General features: G+C 50.9%; 1 protein-coding gene across 4 annotated transcripts in view; it reads right to left on the reverse strand.

The window, feature by feature from the left end:
- Positions 1-1,338: 1,338 nt before the first annotated feature.
- Tmcc2 (transmembrane and coiled-coil domain family 2) overlaps positions 1,339-14,984 on the reverse strand; it is a 32,997-nt gene continuing 19,351 nt past the window's right edge. For 2 of the 4 annotated variants that reach the window (XM_034513060.2, XM_034513061.2), the window contains exons 3-5: positions 5,094-6,034; positions 3,748-3,883; positions 1,339-2,804 (exon numbers count right to left, since the gene is read on the reverse strand). In XM_034513060.2, coding sequence (XP_034368951.1) covers positions 2,493-2,804; positions 3,748-3,883; positions 5,094-6,034 — 1,389 coding nt within the window. In that variant the 3' untranslated portion in view covers positions 1,339-2,492. Of the gene's footprint in view, positions 2,805-3,747; positions 3,884-5,093; positions 6,035-10,102; positions 10,312-10,910; positions 11,120-14,984 lie in introns of those variants that run through there. The other 2 variants (XM_076941153.1, XM_034513063.2) reach the window with 2 other exon arrangements.

Consider the following 14,984-nt stretch of genomic DNA (forward strand, 5'->3'; position numbering starts at 1 on the left):
GGGGGTAACTCACCCCCCTTCTTTAAAAAAAAAAAAAAAAAAAAAAGCAAAACAGAGAGAACACAAACAGACACAAACATGGCAGCCTCCCTGAGTCTCAGGATGGCAGGATTTTGTTAGATGTTTCATTGCTTCCTGGATGAGGTAAATAAGCCAGTGCTTTCTTCTACAAAGATGTAGCTGGGGGCCCGATACCTCCCTTAGGCCGTTTGCTTTGCAGCCTCCGAACTGACCAAAAATGACCTCTCCTTCCTCTCCGCTCCCTTTCAGTGTGGGCTGCAGCTGGCAGTGGCATTCAGAGCCAATTCTGGGAAGGCATCTGACCTTGGGAGGAATGCAGGAAATGTCTAGCCAGGAGCGGCCACCCCCTACCTGTGGCCCAGGAATGTGGGCTCTGAGCCACCTGTGGCCCCCAAGAGAAGTCCACATACACACGTGGTTGGAAGAGAAAGGGGGTGCAAGGTCCAAGAATGGGATAGCTGGAAGGCCGTCTGGGAAAACTCCTACGTAACACAGAGGGCAAACTCAGATCAGTGCTGCTTTTCTGTGGTGGCAGCACTGTGCCCTCTCCAGTCTTTGAGTCTCCTGGAGCCTGAGGCCACAGACACAGCTGCAATGTTTGCTTGTCAGACTCACAGGCTCACAGAATGCCAGCACAGAACTGACACACACAGTGGCCACATCCAGCCTGCTTTACTGATGTGGAAACTGAGGCCCAGAGGACTGGGAGTTAGTTGCAGTGCACTAGTTATGGGATGAGACCAAAGGTTGTTTTTTGGTTTGTTTTTGTTCTTTTTAATCACAGCCCCTCCAGCTGCCTCCGCCTGCAAAGGGCCTATTGCAAGTATCCACCAAGTTCCTGCCGGGAAGGGCTTTGGGGCTGTTAGGTGTAGGCACTACAACCACAGGGCAGGTGCTGAGTGCTAGGCCTTCATGTAGAGGGCCACACTTGGAAAGCAGCTACTCCCTGCCTCAGCTGAACAACTGTGACAAAGCCAAACTAACGATAGAAGCCTTTTTTAGGACTACATTTTGAGAGAGGTTTTGGAGTACAGACTCTGCTGACCCCTTGTGGCTACAACTGGTCATAGCATCTGTGGGAGCTTCTCCACATCCCTCCTGGGAAGTGCTCCAGCAAAGCTGGGACTGGATGGAATGATAGCCATATCATTTAAGTTGCTCAGAGCAAGGCAGGGGGGCGGGGGGTTGATATGCCTCATTCAATATGGAAGACAACATCCGGCCAACAGATGATACCCAGAATGCTTGAGTGTGGGGAGAAATCCTGTGATTTTTATTTTTTTCAGAGACAGCGTAATCAGTCGACACCAGACAGGATGGTTTGAAAACATAGAGGATATTTATTTCTTAGGAAGGTCCACCACAGCTGGCAGGCACTGCTGCTCCTGCCTCATGGATTCCTCTCTCCTATTCTGAGAAATCCCCACTGTGCTTGGAAGGGCCCTTGGGGAGGCTGGGCTGTGCAGAATCGAACACAACACTCCAGAGCCTTAAGGAAATGACAAACATCCTCTTCCTCACAAAGACACACATATAAAATAAGTAGATATATATAAAAGAGGCCATGCCCCTCCCATCTATCTGCTGGGGCTGCTTGGGAGAGTGGGCTGCATGGCCACACGCCCCTTCTTCCAGAGGATACATGGTCTGGAGTATGATGAACCAAGAATAAGCCCCTGCTTCAGAGGCAGGATGGGCAGGGTCCTCTCTCTGGAGCCCAGCTGGGCAGAAGTGAGGGAAGGGTGGGAACAAATAAATAAGTAAATAAATAAATAAATAAATAGAACTCAATGTGATCCCAGAGGTCTAAGGGTTTGGGCTAGAGGCTCAGGGCCCTTGGGGCCTGTTTTTCAGAAAAACAGCACATCCAGTGACAGGCAGAAAGATGAGCAGAGAAAACACAAACCTAAAGTCACACCCCACCCAGCCTCCAGAAACCAGTCTCAAACCAGCTCAAGTGGGAAGAGAAGCAGGGGAAGGGGAGGCTGAGCTCCCAGTGGCTGTGCCAGGCCTGCTATCTGGCCCCAAGCCTGGGGACCCTTCCCTTTCTGCACTCTCTGGCTTAGCATAGCCTTCCACTGGCTTTTATCCAGACCATCTCCACGGGAGGAAACTGGCTGCCTCCTGGATGGGCTCTTCCTCAGGGAATTTGAGACTAGCCTTCTATCTTAGCATCCTCCAATCAGCCCAGAAAAGTCCCATTTGACTGCAAATAATTCAAATAATGCAGCCCCAGTGTCCCTGCTGCTCCGTGTGGCTGTGAGTGTCCCTGCTCCCTCCAGCCCAGAGCACCCTCTCCGCAACCTTCAGGCTGAAAGGAAGATGGTGTCAGACAGAAGCAGTGCAGAAAAGGGACAGTTAGGGGTCAAACAGGTCACATGACAGACCCCAAGGGACTCAGGAGCCCTGGGCCCTCCTGGAGATGCGTGTGGCCAGTGGAATCATGAGAGCACGGGGTGGGACGGCGCCGCTCAGCTGGGCAACAGCACATGCTCTAGGAGGTAGGTGAGCGAGTCCCAGTGCTTCCAGAGTAGGAAGAGGACGAGGAGCAGGAGGGCGGTGCTGGTGATACGGAGGCGTGTCTTCATGAGGGGCGTGATGAAGTTGGCAATGGTGGACACGAACACCAGCAGCACGGCCATGAGTGCCAGGATCACGTTGATGAACTTGCCCAGCAGAGCACGCGCATTGGCGTTCTCCACACCTTCTAACTGCACCACCTGCTGCTGCTGCTGCTGAAGCTCCAGCTTGGTGACTCGGGTCAGGCAGGACTCCACGGCCTCCTGCAGGGGACAGAGGGTGGGACATGGGAGCTCAGAGTGGACAGAGGCTAGACTGAGCCCAGTCCGCCTGTGCTGATTCCAACAGGGCTTAAGTGTGACCTCCAAGGGAAGCTTGGTTTCTGCGTGGCAATGTTAGGGTAGCAAACACACTTAAAGTTTGTGTGTGTGTGTGTGTGTGTGTGTGTGTGTATCACTACTATAAAGAAATAAGTCACTGGTGGTATTGCTGGACTCTGGATTAGATCCTGTGAGAAAAGGTCTGACCCCCACATCTCTCTGCCTCACCACGTGACAGTTCCTGCCCTGGGGAGGCTACAGCTATGAGGTCCTTACCAGCTCTAAGGAGAGGATGACTCCATACTCCTGGATCTCTAGAAGTGAGAGCTGGGAAGACTTTTTCTCTTTACAAATTACCCAACCTCATGCATCTTGCTACAGCAAAGACTAGACTAACATGCTGCTGTGCCGAGAAGGTGGTACCGTATGGCCCCTCTTCACGGCCAAGAAGGGCATAGGTTGATCAGCTGCGATTAGGAACAGAACTCTTTAATGATGACTGTTTGAGGAGGACCTAAGGAAATGGAAGGCTTGCTTATTGATCCCAGCTCCATACTGAGGCAAGGAAATGCCTGGAAATAACAATTATTTATTTGTAAACCTGTCACCAAAGATGCGGCAAATGCAGGTGGCCTCTACCCACTGGTTTGCCTTTGTACAGTGCACATACTTGGGCAAAGACTTACCTTGCTCTTATATCTACCCCATGAACACTCCCCTCTTTGGCTTCCTGGACCTATTGGCCCCATGGAGACACCTCTGCTTACATGTCCCATGTGATATGTCCACCCCGACACTCTCACTTATACCCTGTGCCTATAGATGGGGCAGTTTCTGTTGGCTCTATCAGCATATCAGGACCTCCTCAGGGTGGCTTTGGCCATACCTGGATATCCCGGGCCCTCTCATAGGACTGGTAGGCCACCTTCTCCTCCATGCTGGCAAGCTCCTGCTTTAGGTTGGTCATCTCATTCTGGTGAAGCTCAGTCAGGTCGTTCAGCTGTTCCTCTAGCCTCTCATACCTAGGAGAAAAAAAGAGAGGTAACACCACTTCTTTGGCTACTAAGCTGTTCTCTCCCCAGGACCAAAGTGCCACTCAGTAGTGACATGCAGCCCACCCATGTGTCCAGTCCTGCTCTCGTCTTAACCTCCATGACAGCATAGCACTTCTCTGTGCCATCTCTGTGTAAGCACTGACTGGCATCGCCTCAGAGGATTCTCACACAGCCTCATGAGACAGGAGGAGGTCGTCTGTACTGACAGATGGGAGAATGAGACAGAGACTAAGGAACCTGTCTGGGACCTCATGGCTCTTGTAGGGCAGTTCAGGATTGAGTTCAACCCTGATTCCTAACCCCTGGCTATGATGCTCTCTGGGTAGCAGAGATCCTGGGGTATAGAAGAAGTGACCCCTGCTCTGAAAAGCACCAAGTGTCAAAAGATGACTCTAAAGTGACGGTGGCTAGTTTTTAGGTGGGGTTCCCCTCAATTTTACAAACTATCATCTGGAAAGAAGTACTAAAAGCAAGGTCCCCCGAATCCCAGAGAGGGAGGAGGTCAGGGAGGACCAGACTCCAGTCCATTCGTGACTGCAGGAGTCGGAGGCATTCTGTCCATCTGCCCATCTATTTCCATTTTGCATGTATAGGTTGACTTCTTCAGTCTTTTCTTTTTTAAAAATGGGGTTACAGTGTAGCTCTGGCTGGCCTAGAACTTGGTGTATAGACTAAGCTGGCCTCAGTTCACAGAAATCTGCCTGCCTCTGCCTCCTGAGTGCTGGGATTAAAGGAGTGCACCATCACACCTAGCTGGCTCATATACTCTTCTAACCAGCCCATGAAGTCAGTCAGTGTTACCCTCACTTCACAACAGGGAAACCAGGTCCAGAGTGCTAGCTGCTTGTTTGAGTTACTAAAAGCAAGATCTGGAATTTGAACCCAAGAAGCCACTTCCAAAGTTCTTTCTGAATAACAGTCTCTCCAGAGAAGCATAGCTATGGTGCTGGCCTTTGCCTTAGTTTCCCCATTGTAAATTAAGCACAGAACACTCTAAAACATCATGAGACCAACAGAACCTTCCTTCCAGAGGTCTGGTGACCCCTCTTCCATCCTGGAGAAAGTTCCTCAGAGGTTCCTTTTAGCATTGCTGGACCCTTTTCCAGTGGCCTCCATAGCTCAGAGCAGCTTCCTTACTTCCCACTGGACCCACACACAGAAGCCAGGAGGTACCCACCTGTAGCGCTCTTCTTGCAGGCACTGGGTCATGTAGGTGTAGTCCCTCTGCAGCTGAGTCTTCAAGTCCTCCATGGAGTCCTCCAGGTGTGACTGGCCCTCCTTTATCTCCCGAAGCTCTTCCAGCAGAGTGTCCAGATTTCCAGGGGCACCATAAAGAGTGTTGGATCTAGGGCTCCCCAGTGCGCCTCCTGGCCCAGCCCCAGAGTTGCTGCCTGCCCCAGCAGAGCTGGCACTGGCACTCGAGCATTCATCGTCACTGCCGTATTTGGGACTGGACACCAATGTGGCACTGCCACTCAGTGCCCGGGCTGCCTCTTCAGGGGGTCCATCTTCCATAGGGTCCTTCAGGTGGGCGATGTTGTCGGCACTGCCGAACTTGTTGCGAATTAGGCTGGCGAACTCCCGGGGCTTGGACACCACTGCGGTGTGGGTGGCTTGTGAGAGGCCAGAGAGACTGCCCTTGACACCCTCCACCACGCCACCCCCGAAGCCACTGATGCCGGCACGCATGTTGGCGCCCACATCCTTCAGCCCTTGCTGCATATCCCGTAGCACATCCTTGGGCTGCCGCGAGGGCCCATTCTGCTCGATCTCCTTCAGGCGCCGACGGTAGTGCTCCAGCTTCTTGTGCAGCTGGGCGATGGTCTGGGCTGACTTCTGGTTCTTTTTTTCAAACACCTGCTTGATGCGCGACACCTGCTGCTTGTCCGCATTGTTGGCCAGCTTCAGGTACTCTGCCACGTTATCATCTCGTGCCTCCTGCTCGATCTTAATCTGCTCAGTGATCTTCAGAATCTTTTGGTGCAGGTGGTCAATGGCAGCCTTAGTCCGCTGGGGGTCCGGCGCACCTTCCGGCACATCCAGGCTGATGGGTCCATCAGTGTCACCATGGCCAGGGCCAGAGGGGAGGCTCAGGGCCGCGAGATCTCCCTTGTCACCCTGGGAAGGAGGCAAGCGCAAATAAATCATGAGACATGGGAAGGGTCTAGGCCAGGTTCTCCTCACAGTCCTGGACACCTCTGGGTGTGGCTTCTCCACCTAGACAATACATGCAGGGTGAAATATAACATCAGTGGAAGAGCCTAAAGCTCTACTGCAGGCCCCCATAGCGGCATGCCTTTATAAGTTTTTTCTCTGAAATGAAGTCTAAGCAGATCAGGTCTAGCTACTGACTTGGGGACACACAGCTACAAAAAGACAGAACCTCTTGTCTTGTGACCAGAGCTGAACTGAGCTGTCTCTTTGGGTTCTCCTAATTAGGCTCCTGCCTTAAGCATTCCTCTCCTTAAGAGCCATGAAAGTCTACATGTCAGCTCCTGCCTTCCAGCCCTTGTACCCTGTTTTACTAACAAGCTGCATGGGTCCCTGGCCCTGTGGACAATCTTCCTAGGGCCTCTGTTACCTTCCTGGTCTCCAAAGGCATCAAAAAATTCCTTCATGATGGTGGGGATGATACTCAACCTCTCCCAGTCTCTCAGAGAAGAAAGTGCTGAGAGAAAAGAGAACACCTACCCACCCTGCTGGGCAGCTCCTTGAAGTGTAAAGACCCACAGGCCAAGAGAGGCTGCGGGTCTAGAAGAGTCTAGAAGTGGGAGAATGTTTAGGAAGGAAGGCAAGATCTTCTCCCCTTCCCACCAGACAGCCAGGCTTCCTGAGTGCATCAGTGTGGCTCAAATTTAGAGAAACAAGAGGAGAGGCTGGAAAAAGAATGAGGGGGGAAGGAGAGAGCAGAAGGAGAGAGCAGAGAAGATATGAGTTCAGGACAGCTGTGGGAAGGCTGGGAACCTACTAACCCCAGTGTCCGAAGCTGAGTCCTGATCCTTATCACTACACAGAGGAAGCGAGGTCTGGTCAGATCAAACACCCCTCAAAAACATGACCACAGGCTAATCTGACCTAGGTAATTCCTCAGTTGAGGTTCCTTCTTCCCAGGGGACACTGGGCTGTGTCAAGTTGACAGCTGAAGCTAACAATGGCAATACCAAAAGGAATTAGAAATAGTGTTCAACTAGACACTGGTACAAGTTCACAGTGGCGAGCTTCACAATAGCCAATGGGCAGGCACAACTCAGAGGTGGCATTTAAGCCAATGAATGGGCTAGCAAAGTGAGACAGTCCATATAATGGACTACTGTTTGGCCACAACAAGAAATGACATTCTGATAATGCCAGAACATAGACAAATATAAAAACCAGTTTGCTAAGCAGAGGCTATGTGCTGAATGGTTCCACTCAGTGAGACTTCCAGAGTGCTGAATCTACAGCGACAGAGAGGACAGTTGCCAAGGGCTGGGGGAGGGAAAGGGGAAATGGGTGCCTAATGAGTATGGGGTCTCCCTGAGGATTACAGAGATGGTCTGGAACTAGGAGGAGGTAAAGCTGTGCAGCATGAGCGTGGAAGGGCAGGATCCACCCATTGCAGAGTAGCCTGCAGGAGGGGTCTCGTGATCAGCATAGAATCCCCTGCCAGAGCATCTCCATCTCTCTGTCTGTCTCTCTCTCTCTCGCTCTCTCTCTCTCTCTCTCTCTCTCTCTCTGGAACAGCACAGTGACTGAGTGCCTGTCGGCAGCAGGTGGAAACCCCAGGCCCCCAGCTTGGAGCAGGGCCTGGCTGCAAAGACAGCTCCTCTCTCTGAACAGTGCAGAGCCTTACTTAGCTCATTACGCCAGCTACCAGTACTGCATCTGGAGCTGAAGCCCCTGTAGCATGGTTGCCTTACCCTGCTTGCCTGACTGAGAAAGGCTGGTCTACTCTGTGGATACTTGACTTGGGATGAATACCCATGAATGGGCTGAGCAGACTCTAAGGCAGATCTAGGCAATGGGAAGTCCATGACATGGTCTTACTTAGAGAGCTTACTAGCCAGGGCTGCAACTATACTGAAGTTTAAGACACACTGATTAATGTTTTGGCTAAGGCAACTGGAGTGATTTCTGAGTCTCTGGGGCCAGTTTTTCCTGTTTCTGTCTTGGCTTCAGTGAGATCTCCCCAAGGTTCATGAATAGCTGGGCACCCTGTCTGCATAGCTTAGGAAGTGCCACAGATCTGTCTTCGTACCTTGCTTCAGCAGCATAAACTGAAACTGGATTAGATATACTGCCAAATTACAGAGGCTGCTGGCTCAGGACATCCCCAGCCTTGGCTCCCATCACCCTCTGGGGTTCTTGCCTCCTCCTGGGCCTGAGTTCAGTGTCCTTGTATTAACCTGGCCATGAGACATTTGTCCTCCCACTTCATGATAGCCCTGCATCCTGGAAGATAGCAGGCAAATGGCAGACACTATCAGCTAGCCTAAGTCAATATATGTACACAGACCACAGAAATAACCACTGCTTGTGAGGACTTCATGCTTCTGTGCTTGTGTTCCCAAGGAGACCCATGTATGACCTTAACACCTTGGGACAGGCAGCCCAGGGTACCCACAGTGGGCTGGCATGTCTAGTTAGAAAGACAACAGTAAGGTTACTCTTAAGAGAAGAAGGAGAAGGCAGAGGGAGAGGGGCAGGAGTGGGAGGAGGAGCAGTGGGAGGAGGAGAAGGAAGAGGAGGAGGAAGAGGAGGAAGAGGAAGGGAGGGGAGGGGAAATAAACAGGTCTTTTGGTCTCCTGGGTTTCTCTTTAGGGAAAGTGTTTACTCTGATCTGTCTATGTGCTTGGCCACACAGGTGGGACCGTGCAGGATGCTGCTCCTGAGGGTGGGGTCTGGCTTCCACTGCATCAGAGCTCAATAAGTGAGTGTGCAGGTTGAAGGTGGGGGAAGTTTGTCAGGACTAGTGACTCAGCAATGACTCAGCAGAGATGCTCTGACCTGGAGAGACTCTGTCCTGGAGAGACTCTGATTCTATCAACTCTTTGGGGATAGGGAACACTGATTTACTTTACTTTAAAAAAATAAGTCCCAGAGGATAAGGGGGTAAATCCAGACCAAGATGGCAAGGAAAACCCATGGCGGGCTAAAATCTTTCAGCCTCAGAGAGGCAGTTTGGACAATGGGAAAACAGAGAGGGGGCAGAAGGGAAGACTATTCCAGCCTCGTGGAAATGTTAGCTCCAGCTTTGGATGGGGCATCATTCTGATCCAAGCACTTCCAGGTAGGCAAAGGGGTCATATGGGAGAAATACCCAGGATGCCGAAGGGCCCTTTCTTCAGAGGGTAGGGGTCAGATGTCAGATGCTCAATAGGACACCCAAAGGGCATATGTATATGTGGAGATAGAAGTGGAAAGACCTCCCATAGCAACGCCTCTAGCCACGTGAGGAGACTAAGTATGCCCCCAGTGGCTTTGTAAGTCCTCTATTTTTTTCTGCAGGGGGATTGCTGTGTACAGACTACACATAGATGAGGGAACTACACACATTCCTATTTCACGCAGCACCCATTCATCCCAAGAACTCATGTAGCTGCCTATCTTTCATCAACGAGCCTCCTGGGGCCATCAGGCCTGCTCTGCCCGAGGGACTACTCCAGTTCTGGTGGAGGCTCTCATCTCCCCACACCTTGGTCTCTGGCCCTGTTGGGGCTACTTCATGGCTGCAGTCACAACTGCATTCTCCCTGCAGCCCTAGGCCTCCTGACAACAAAGCTCCTTTGTCCACATAAATGCCCACTGTTCTCCTTCCTTTGCTGTAGGGGCATAGACTCTTGGCCGAGACTCTGGAGTTGTTCTTTCATTTCAGAGTCTCTTTAATTCTCCAGCAGTCAAATGCTAGAGACCTGAATTCTCTCCGGTCCATGGGGTCAATGCTCCCCGAGCCTCTCCATTTCCTTCTCCCTGCCATTTGTTCTGAACACAGAAGCAGCCATGGCTAGAAGCACCCTTTGCATTTAATGTCATGCCAGCTCCTCTGCATCCAGGGTTCTCTATAACTGGGCAGGAGAGAGGTTGATTCTGAGGAGCCCACGGAGGGAGCTTGCTGCTTGACAAGTTCAAGAAATGGCTCTCCTTCATTCTGTAACCCTACTCCATCTACCACATCAACGTCTTTCCTCCCCCCACCCAGAGCCTCACCTGTGTGGATACTGTTTCCCAAAGCCGTGCTGGCGATGACGTGCCAGGAGCTTTAAGGCCCCAGCTGTCTGAGGACAGTGCCAGGCTCCCTGATTCACAGTCCCTGGGCAGCATTGGGCTGGCTGTTGGGAGCCGGGGTCTTCGAGCAGGCGTGCCAAAACTCCCAGCCTCAGAAGCCGCCATCTCCAGTCTGAGTGAGGCCCAGCCAGGGATTAGGGGCGGATTGCTCTAGATTTTCTCCTCCCCCAGGGCACATGGCTGTTCTTTCCCATCTGGCAGGATATATGGAGGTCTATCCAGCCAGAGGATGGAGTGGTGATCAGGGACCTCTCCGAAGCCCAGTGTGTAGGAGGATGTCCTAGTGGTGCTGGCCGGGCCATATGCAGGGGGTGGACAAGTTAACAGTTCACCCACCAGACAGGCACTGACGAGTTTCTCTCATGCCCAAAAATGTACACAGTGATCAGAAACCCTCTCCCAGCAGCTCGACAGACCAACTCCTTACTTTAGTGCATTACGGAAGTGAGTCTCTCAGAAGGGGTCCCACCCAGAGCCCCCTCTTTCCCTGCTCAGTGACTTAAGGCACGGTCACTTCCACTCCAGATTCCCCCAAAACGGCCTGGAGTCAGGCAGCCTCAATAAGGGAATTCCTCTGTTCTGGGACTTTGTCCCAGAAACCCATTCTGCTCTGGGCATCACTGTAGCTGCCTCCCAGCTTCTGCTTCATACCCTCTGCTTTCTGTGCCCCCCATCCCCAGCACTGCCCAGGCAGACACCACCCATAATACAACAAGGATGTCCAACTCACAGCAGTCTCTTTCTCCCTGGACTTCATCTGTACGGTCCCAGTAGGAAATCCTATTGGTCAGCAGAGGGGGCCAGAGGGCCACAGTCGAGGACAGCGAGTGGTGAGGAAGGAGAAGCCTGCAGAGTCCTAGGTCCACCTGTCTCTATGAGCTTCCCGAGGCAGAACACCCATTCAGAGACTCTGCACGCATCTGAGCCTCAGGAAGCACATAGGGCTTAAATACTGAGGGCCAATGTGGATCACACTGATGCAGCAGTCCCAAGTTCAAGAAGGTTCCAAGAGATAAGAAGGGCCCAGTGCTATCTCTAGGAGCCAGTGCCAAGGTTTGCAGCCAAAATCACCGAGACCAGGAATCCCCCACCCAGGGTTTTGGAAACTATACAAACATGTGTCAGCTGATGACTTAGGTTTGTGAGAGGCTGGGAAGGCACAGCATACAGGTCTCCATGTCTGGAGCCATCTCTGACCTATGGGGCCTGAGAAAACACTAAGCAGTTCCTCCTTTCATAAATAACCCCCTTTATGTTTTGACAAGTGCTGTTCCTTTTGTATTACGGTTATTAATAAAAAGTCTTGTTCTCTTTATTAAACTAAAGGAAGGAAAGGAGGAGGCCTTCTGTCTATCTGGGCCCTTCCTGTGGCCATCATGAGGCAGATTTCCCCTGACATTGACAGCCTAGGATGGCGGCTGACTATCTATGGAAGTTCTCTGCAGCAGACCCATCCTAGGTGGGAACAAGTATGGCTTGAAATCCCTAACTCCAAGACAGCCCTTCCCTGCCCCCTTCTTTTGAGCCTTACCAAGTTAAGATTTTTAAGTTAAAAAAAATCTAAATTATGCATGTGTGTGTATGTGAGTGCCTGTGGAAACCAGAGGCATTGAAATCTCTGAAGATGGAGTTACAGGTGGTTATGAACCACCCGACGTGGGTGCTGGGAACAAGTTTAGGTCCTTTGGAGGAGCAAAATACTCTTAACCTCTGAACTACCTCTTCAGCCCCAGAGCTAAGATTTTTAAAAAAAAATATTTCTTTTATTTTTTGAGATTATAATATAATTATACAATTTCCCCCTTCCCTTTCCTCTCTCCAAACCTTCCCATATAACCCTCCTTGCAAATTTCATTGTTACATACATATAGGTATATATTTATTGGCCAAATGACTTTAAATTCACAACTTTAATGTACAATATAAAGTCTGTAATTGCTTCATATTTCTCACTGTGCTCCTTGTAAAGAGTTGAGTTTACACTTCCAGGCTTCATCGTCAGGAGAGACCTCATCTGTCCACAGGGAAGGGTAAGAGTGGGCAAACTGATCAGGACAGTGTCTGAGTATACAAAAGTACCAGAGCATCTAGACCCACAGGGCAGCTTACCACAGGCTTAAGAGCTCATCCTGGACCACCCCGATCTGGTGAGCAGGGGCAGGGGGTTTTACCAGGCTCAGAGTACACACCAGCACAGTCTACCTTCTTGCCTTAAGGTCTTGGGCTTCCCGTGATTACCTGGGAAAATTCCATGTCTTCCAAGGCACTCCCTTGTCTGTTTGTTTCTAAATGTCCCTTTCCTTTTTCTCTTTAAAAATTGCATTTATTTCATTATCTGTCTATCTATCTATCTATCTATCTATCTATCTATCTATCTATCTATCTATCTATGCGCTGTATGTATGTGTGTGGGACACAGCAAACATATGGAGGACAGAGGATATCTTGCTGGCGTTGGTGCTGTCCTCCCATAACTCAGGCTACCAAGCTTGGCAGCAGGTACCTTTACTTTACCCACTATCTCACTGGCCCATAACCTGAGGAAAAGTGGGCAGTGTCAGTGACCAGAGGAGATCAGAAGTAAGGGAGGGCTAAGACCTGGGTTCTCTCCCACTACCCCCAACTTCTTTTTTACTGTGGAGCTGTCTCTGACTGGGAGAGCTTCCTTCCCACACTTTCTGATCTAGAAAGCTCAGAAGAGCAGAAAAGGGTTTTGTTAGGCTGCATGGCATTAAGATGGCCATGGGGGAAACTGCCCCCCAGAAGACACTTCAGCTCCACTTCGAGAGCAGCTGGTCACAATGGCAAACAGGAAGAGGGAGGAAAGGCTTGGGATGAATTGGTCGTCTCTGAGAGAAGGAACAAACAGGGATTAGGGCAGTGTCTGCATAGCAAGCTGGTGGGAGAGGCCTCTTTTCTCTATGAGGTTGTCCTTGTCTTTGTCTATAAGCAGAGACCCTCTATCTGCCATGGTGAGCTGCAGGGATCATTTGCAGGACCTTGTGTTTCAAGCTTGGTTCCACAGTTGCTCTAGGACATTGGCTGAAAGCATCCACAGGTGCTACCGGGGTGTGTGTGTGTGTGTGTGTGTGTGTGTGTGTGTGTGTGTGAAGGACAAGAGTTAAAGGTGAGTATGTCTGTCAGGAAGATATATGCAGAGCAGAGTGGGTTCCGTGGATGCTGAATTAAGTCTGCAGGAGCCTGGCGGGGTGCTTGGGAGTCAGGATGGCTGATAGAGACTCTTACCTTGCTACCCACAAGCTATTCAAGCTATGTAGCCTGCAGGATGAGACCAATGAACCAGAATGGGCACGGGCACAGGCACGGGATGGAGAGAGTGTGTAAGCTGAGTCTTAAAGGCTCTACAGCTGTGCCTCAGCCTTGCTAGCTGCCGATGGCACATGGAGCCTGGCACACCTTACTGAAATAGGTTATTAGAACCAAGCCCCCCTCACTACGTGTGAATGTGGACACATCACAGTTTCCCAGACAGTACCTTGACGACTTAGCCTGGGACAGAGAAGTAGCTGCCATCTAAAGTGAAGCTGAGAGAGTGGCAGGAAGACATGAAGCAAACTGCTACGAGCATTCAAGCGATGGCTCTGAAAACTCATGAGCCACCAAGCAACTTTCTTTGCAAGAAAAATGTGCTGCTGGGTAAATGGCACGCATACTTCCTAGTAAGTGCTGGCCATCCCTCTTGGTTACTTGCTCCATGCTCTGGCTGAGGAAGAGGCAGCAGCATGGCAGAAGCAGCTGTCACCACCAGTCTACAGGCCTGGGCAGACGAGCTGCAGCTGCAGGTGTCTGGCCTCACCTTAGCCACACAGAGCTAAGTCTGGGGGCCATAGATGGGCTCACATTGTCCTGGAGCAGGAAGCCGGAAGGAGCCCAGGTCCTGGGCCCACAATCCTCTGCACGCTCGGCAGGACTCAGCTCTCTCACAACTGGCTTCTTCCTCATTTAGCTTCTCCTTACATACACTTCCTCTTCACTTAATTTTGATACCAGGCCCTTATTTCTTTAACCTTTTTGTTTTTCCTCTGCCTTATTTTATTATTCTATTCCTCCTATAAAAAAAACAAATCATGCTATTTACTTTTTTTCCTCTCTTAAAAATATAATAAATAGGGTTGGGCATAGCTCAGTGGTAGAATACTTGCTTAGCATGCATGAAGCCCAGGGTTCGATTCCCTAGTACCAGGGAACACAAATAAAATTAAGAACTGACTCAGCAGCATCCACACATTCTATAGAGTGAGAAGCCTGAGAATATGCTGACCTTAGAAGACAAGATAAGGCCTCACACAAAGACTCCTGGGCTGCACATGTGTGGCAAGCAAAGCCCCAGCGAGGCTTCTTGGGAGGCTGGCAGCTTCCCTGATGCTCACCATGCCTCCCCTGGAAACAGGGGCCAGGGAAGTCATTACCCCACACTTACTTTCAGACCTAACCAGGTCACCGTTGGGTACTGCTTTCCCCTGGGAAGACAAGAGAATGGTTTATATTGTTCACTGTGAGCTGCAGCAATCAAGGAATCAGGGCAGGAAGGTACCCCAGGAATACGTGAAGAGATACAGCCCCAGGAGCTGGAGTAGCAAACAGAAGGTCCAGCGAGGGGAACGCCACAGCACAGCATTGGTGTGCATACACCATGAGACCTTTCGGCTGCTTTTAGGAAGGGAGGCGGCATCTCCTCTACCTGTGGGGCTTACGTTGACCTAATGTCTCAGATACTCTGGGGTGTCGGGGCAGTGTTATCATTCCTGGGCATGGGAACCTGGTCAGTGGAAACAACCATAGA

This window comes from Arvicanthis niloticus, chromosome 10 (assembly GCF_011762505.2).
Source record: "Arvicanthis niloticus isolate mArvNil1 chromosome 10, mArvNil1.pat.X, whole genome shotgun sequence".
NCBI lineage: Eukaryota > Metazoa > Chordata > Mammalia > Rodentia > Muridae > Arvicanthis > Arvicanthis niloticus.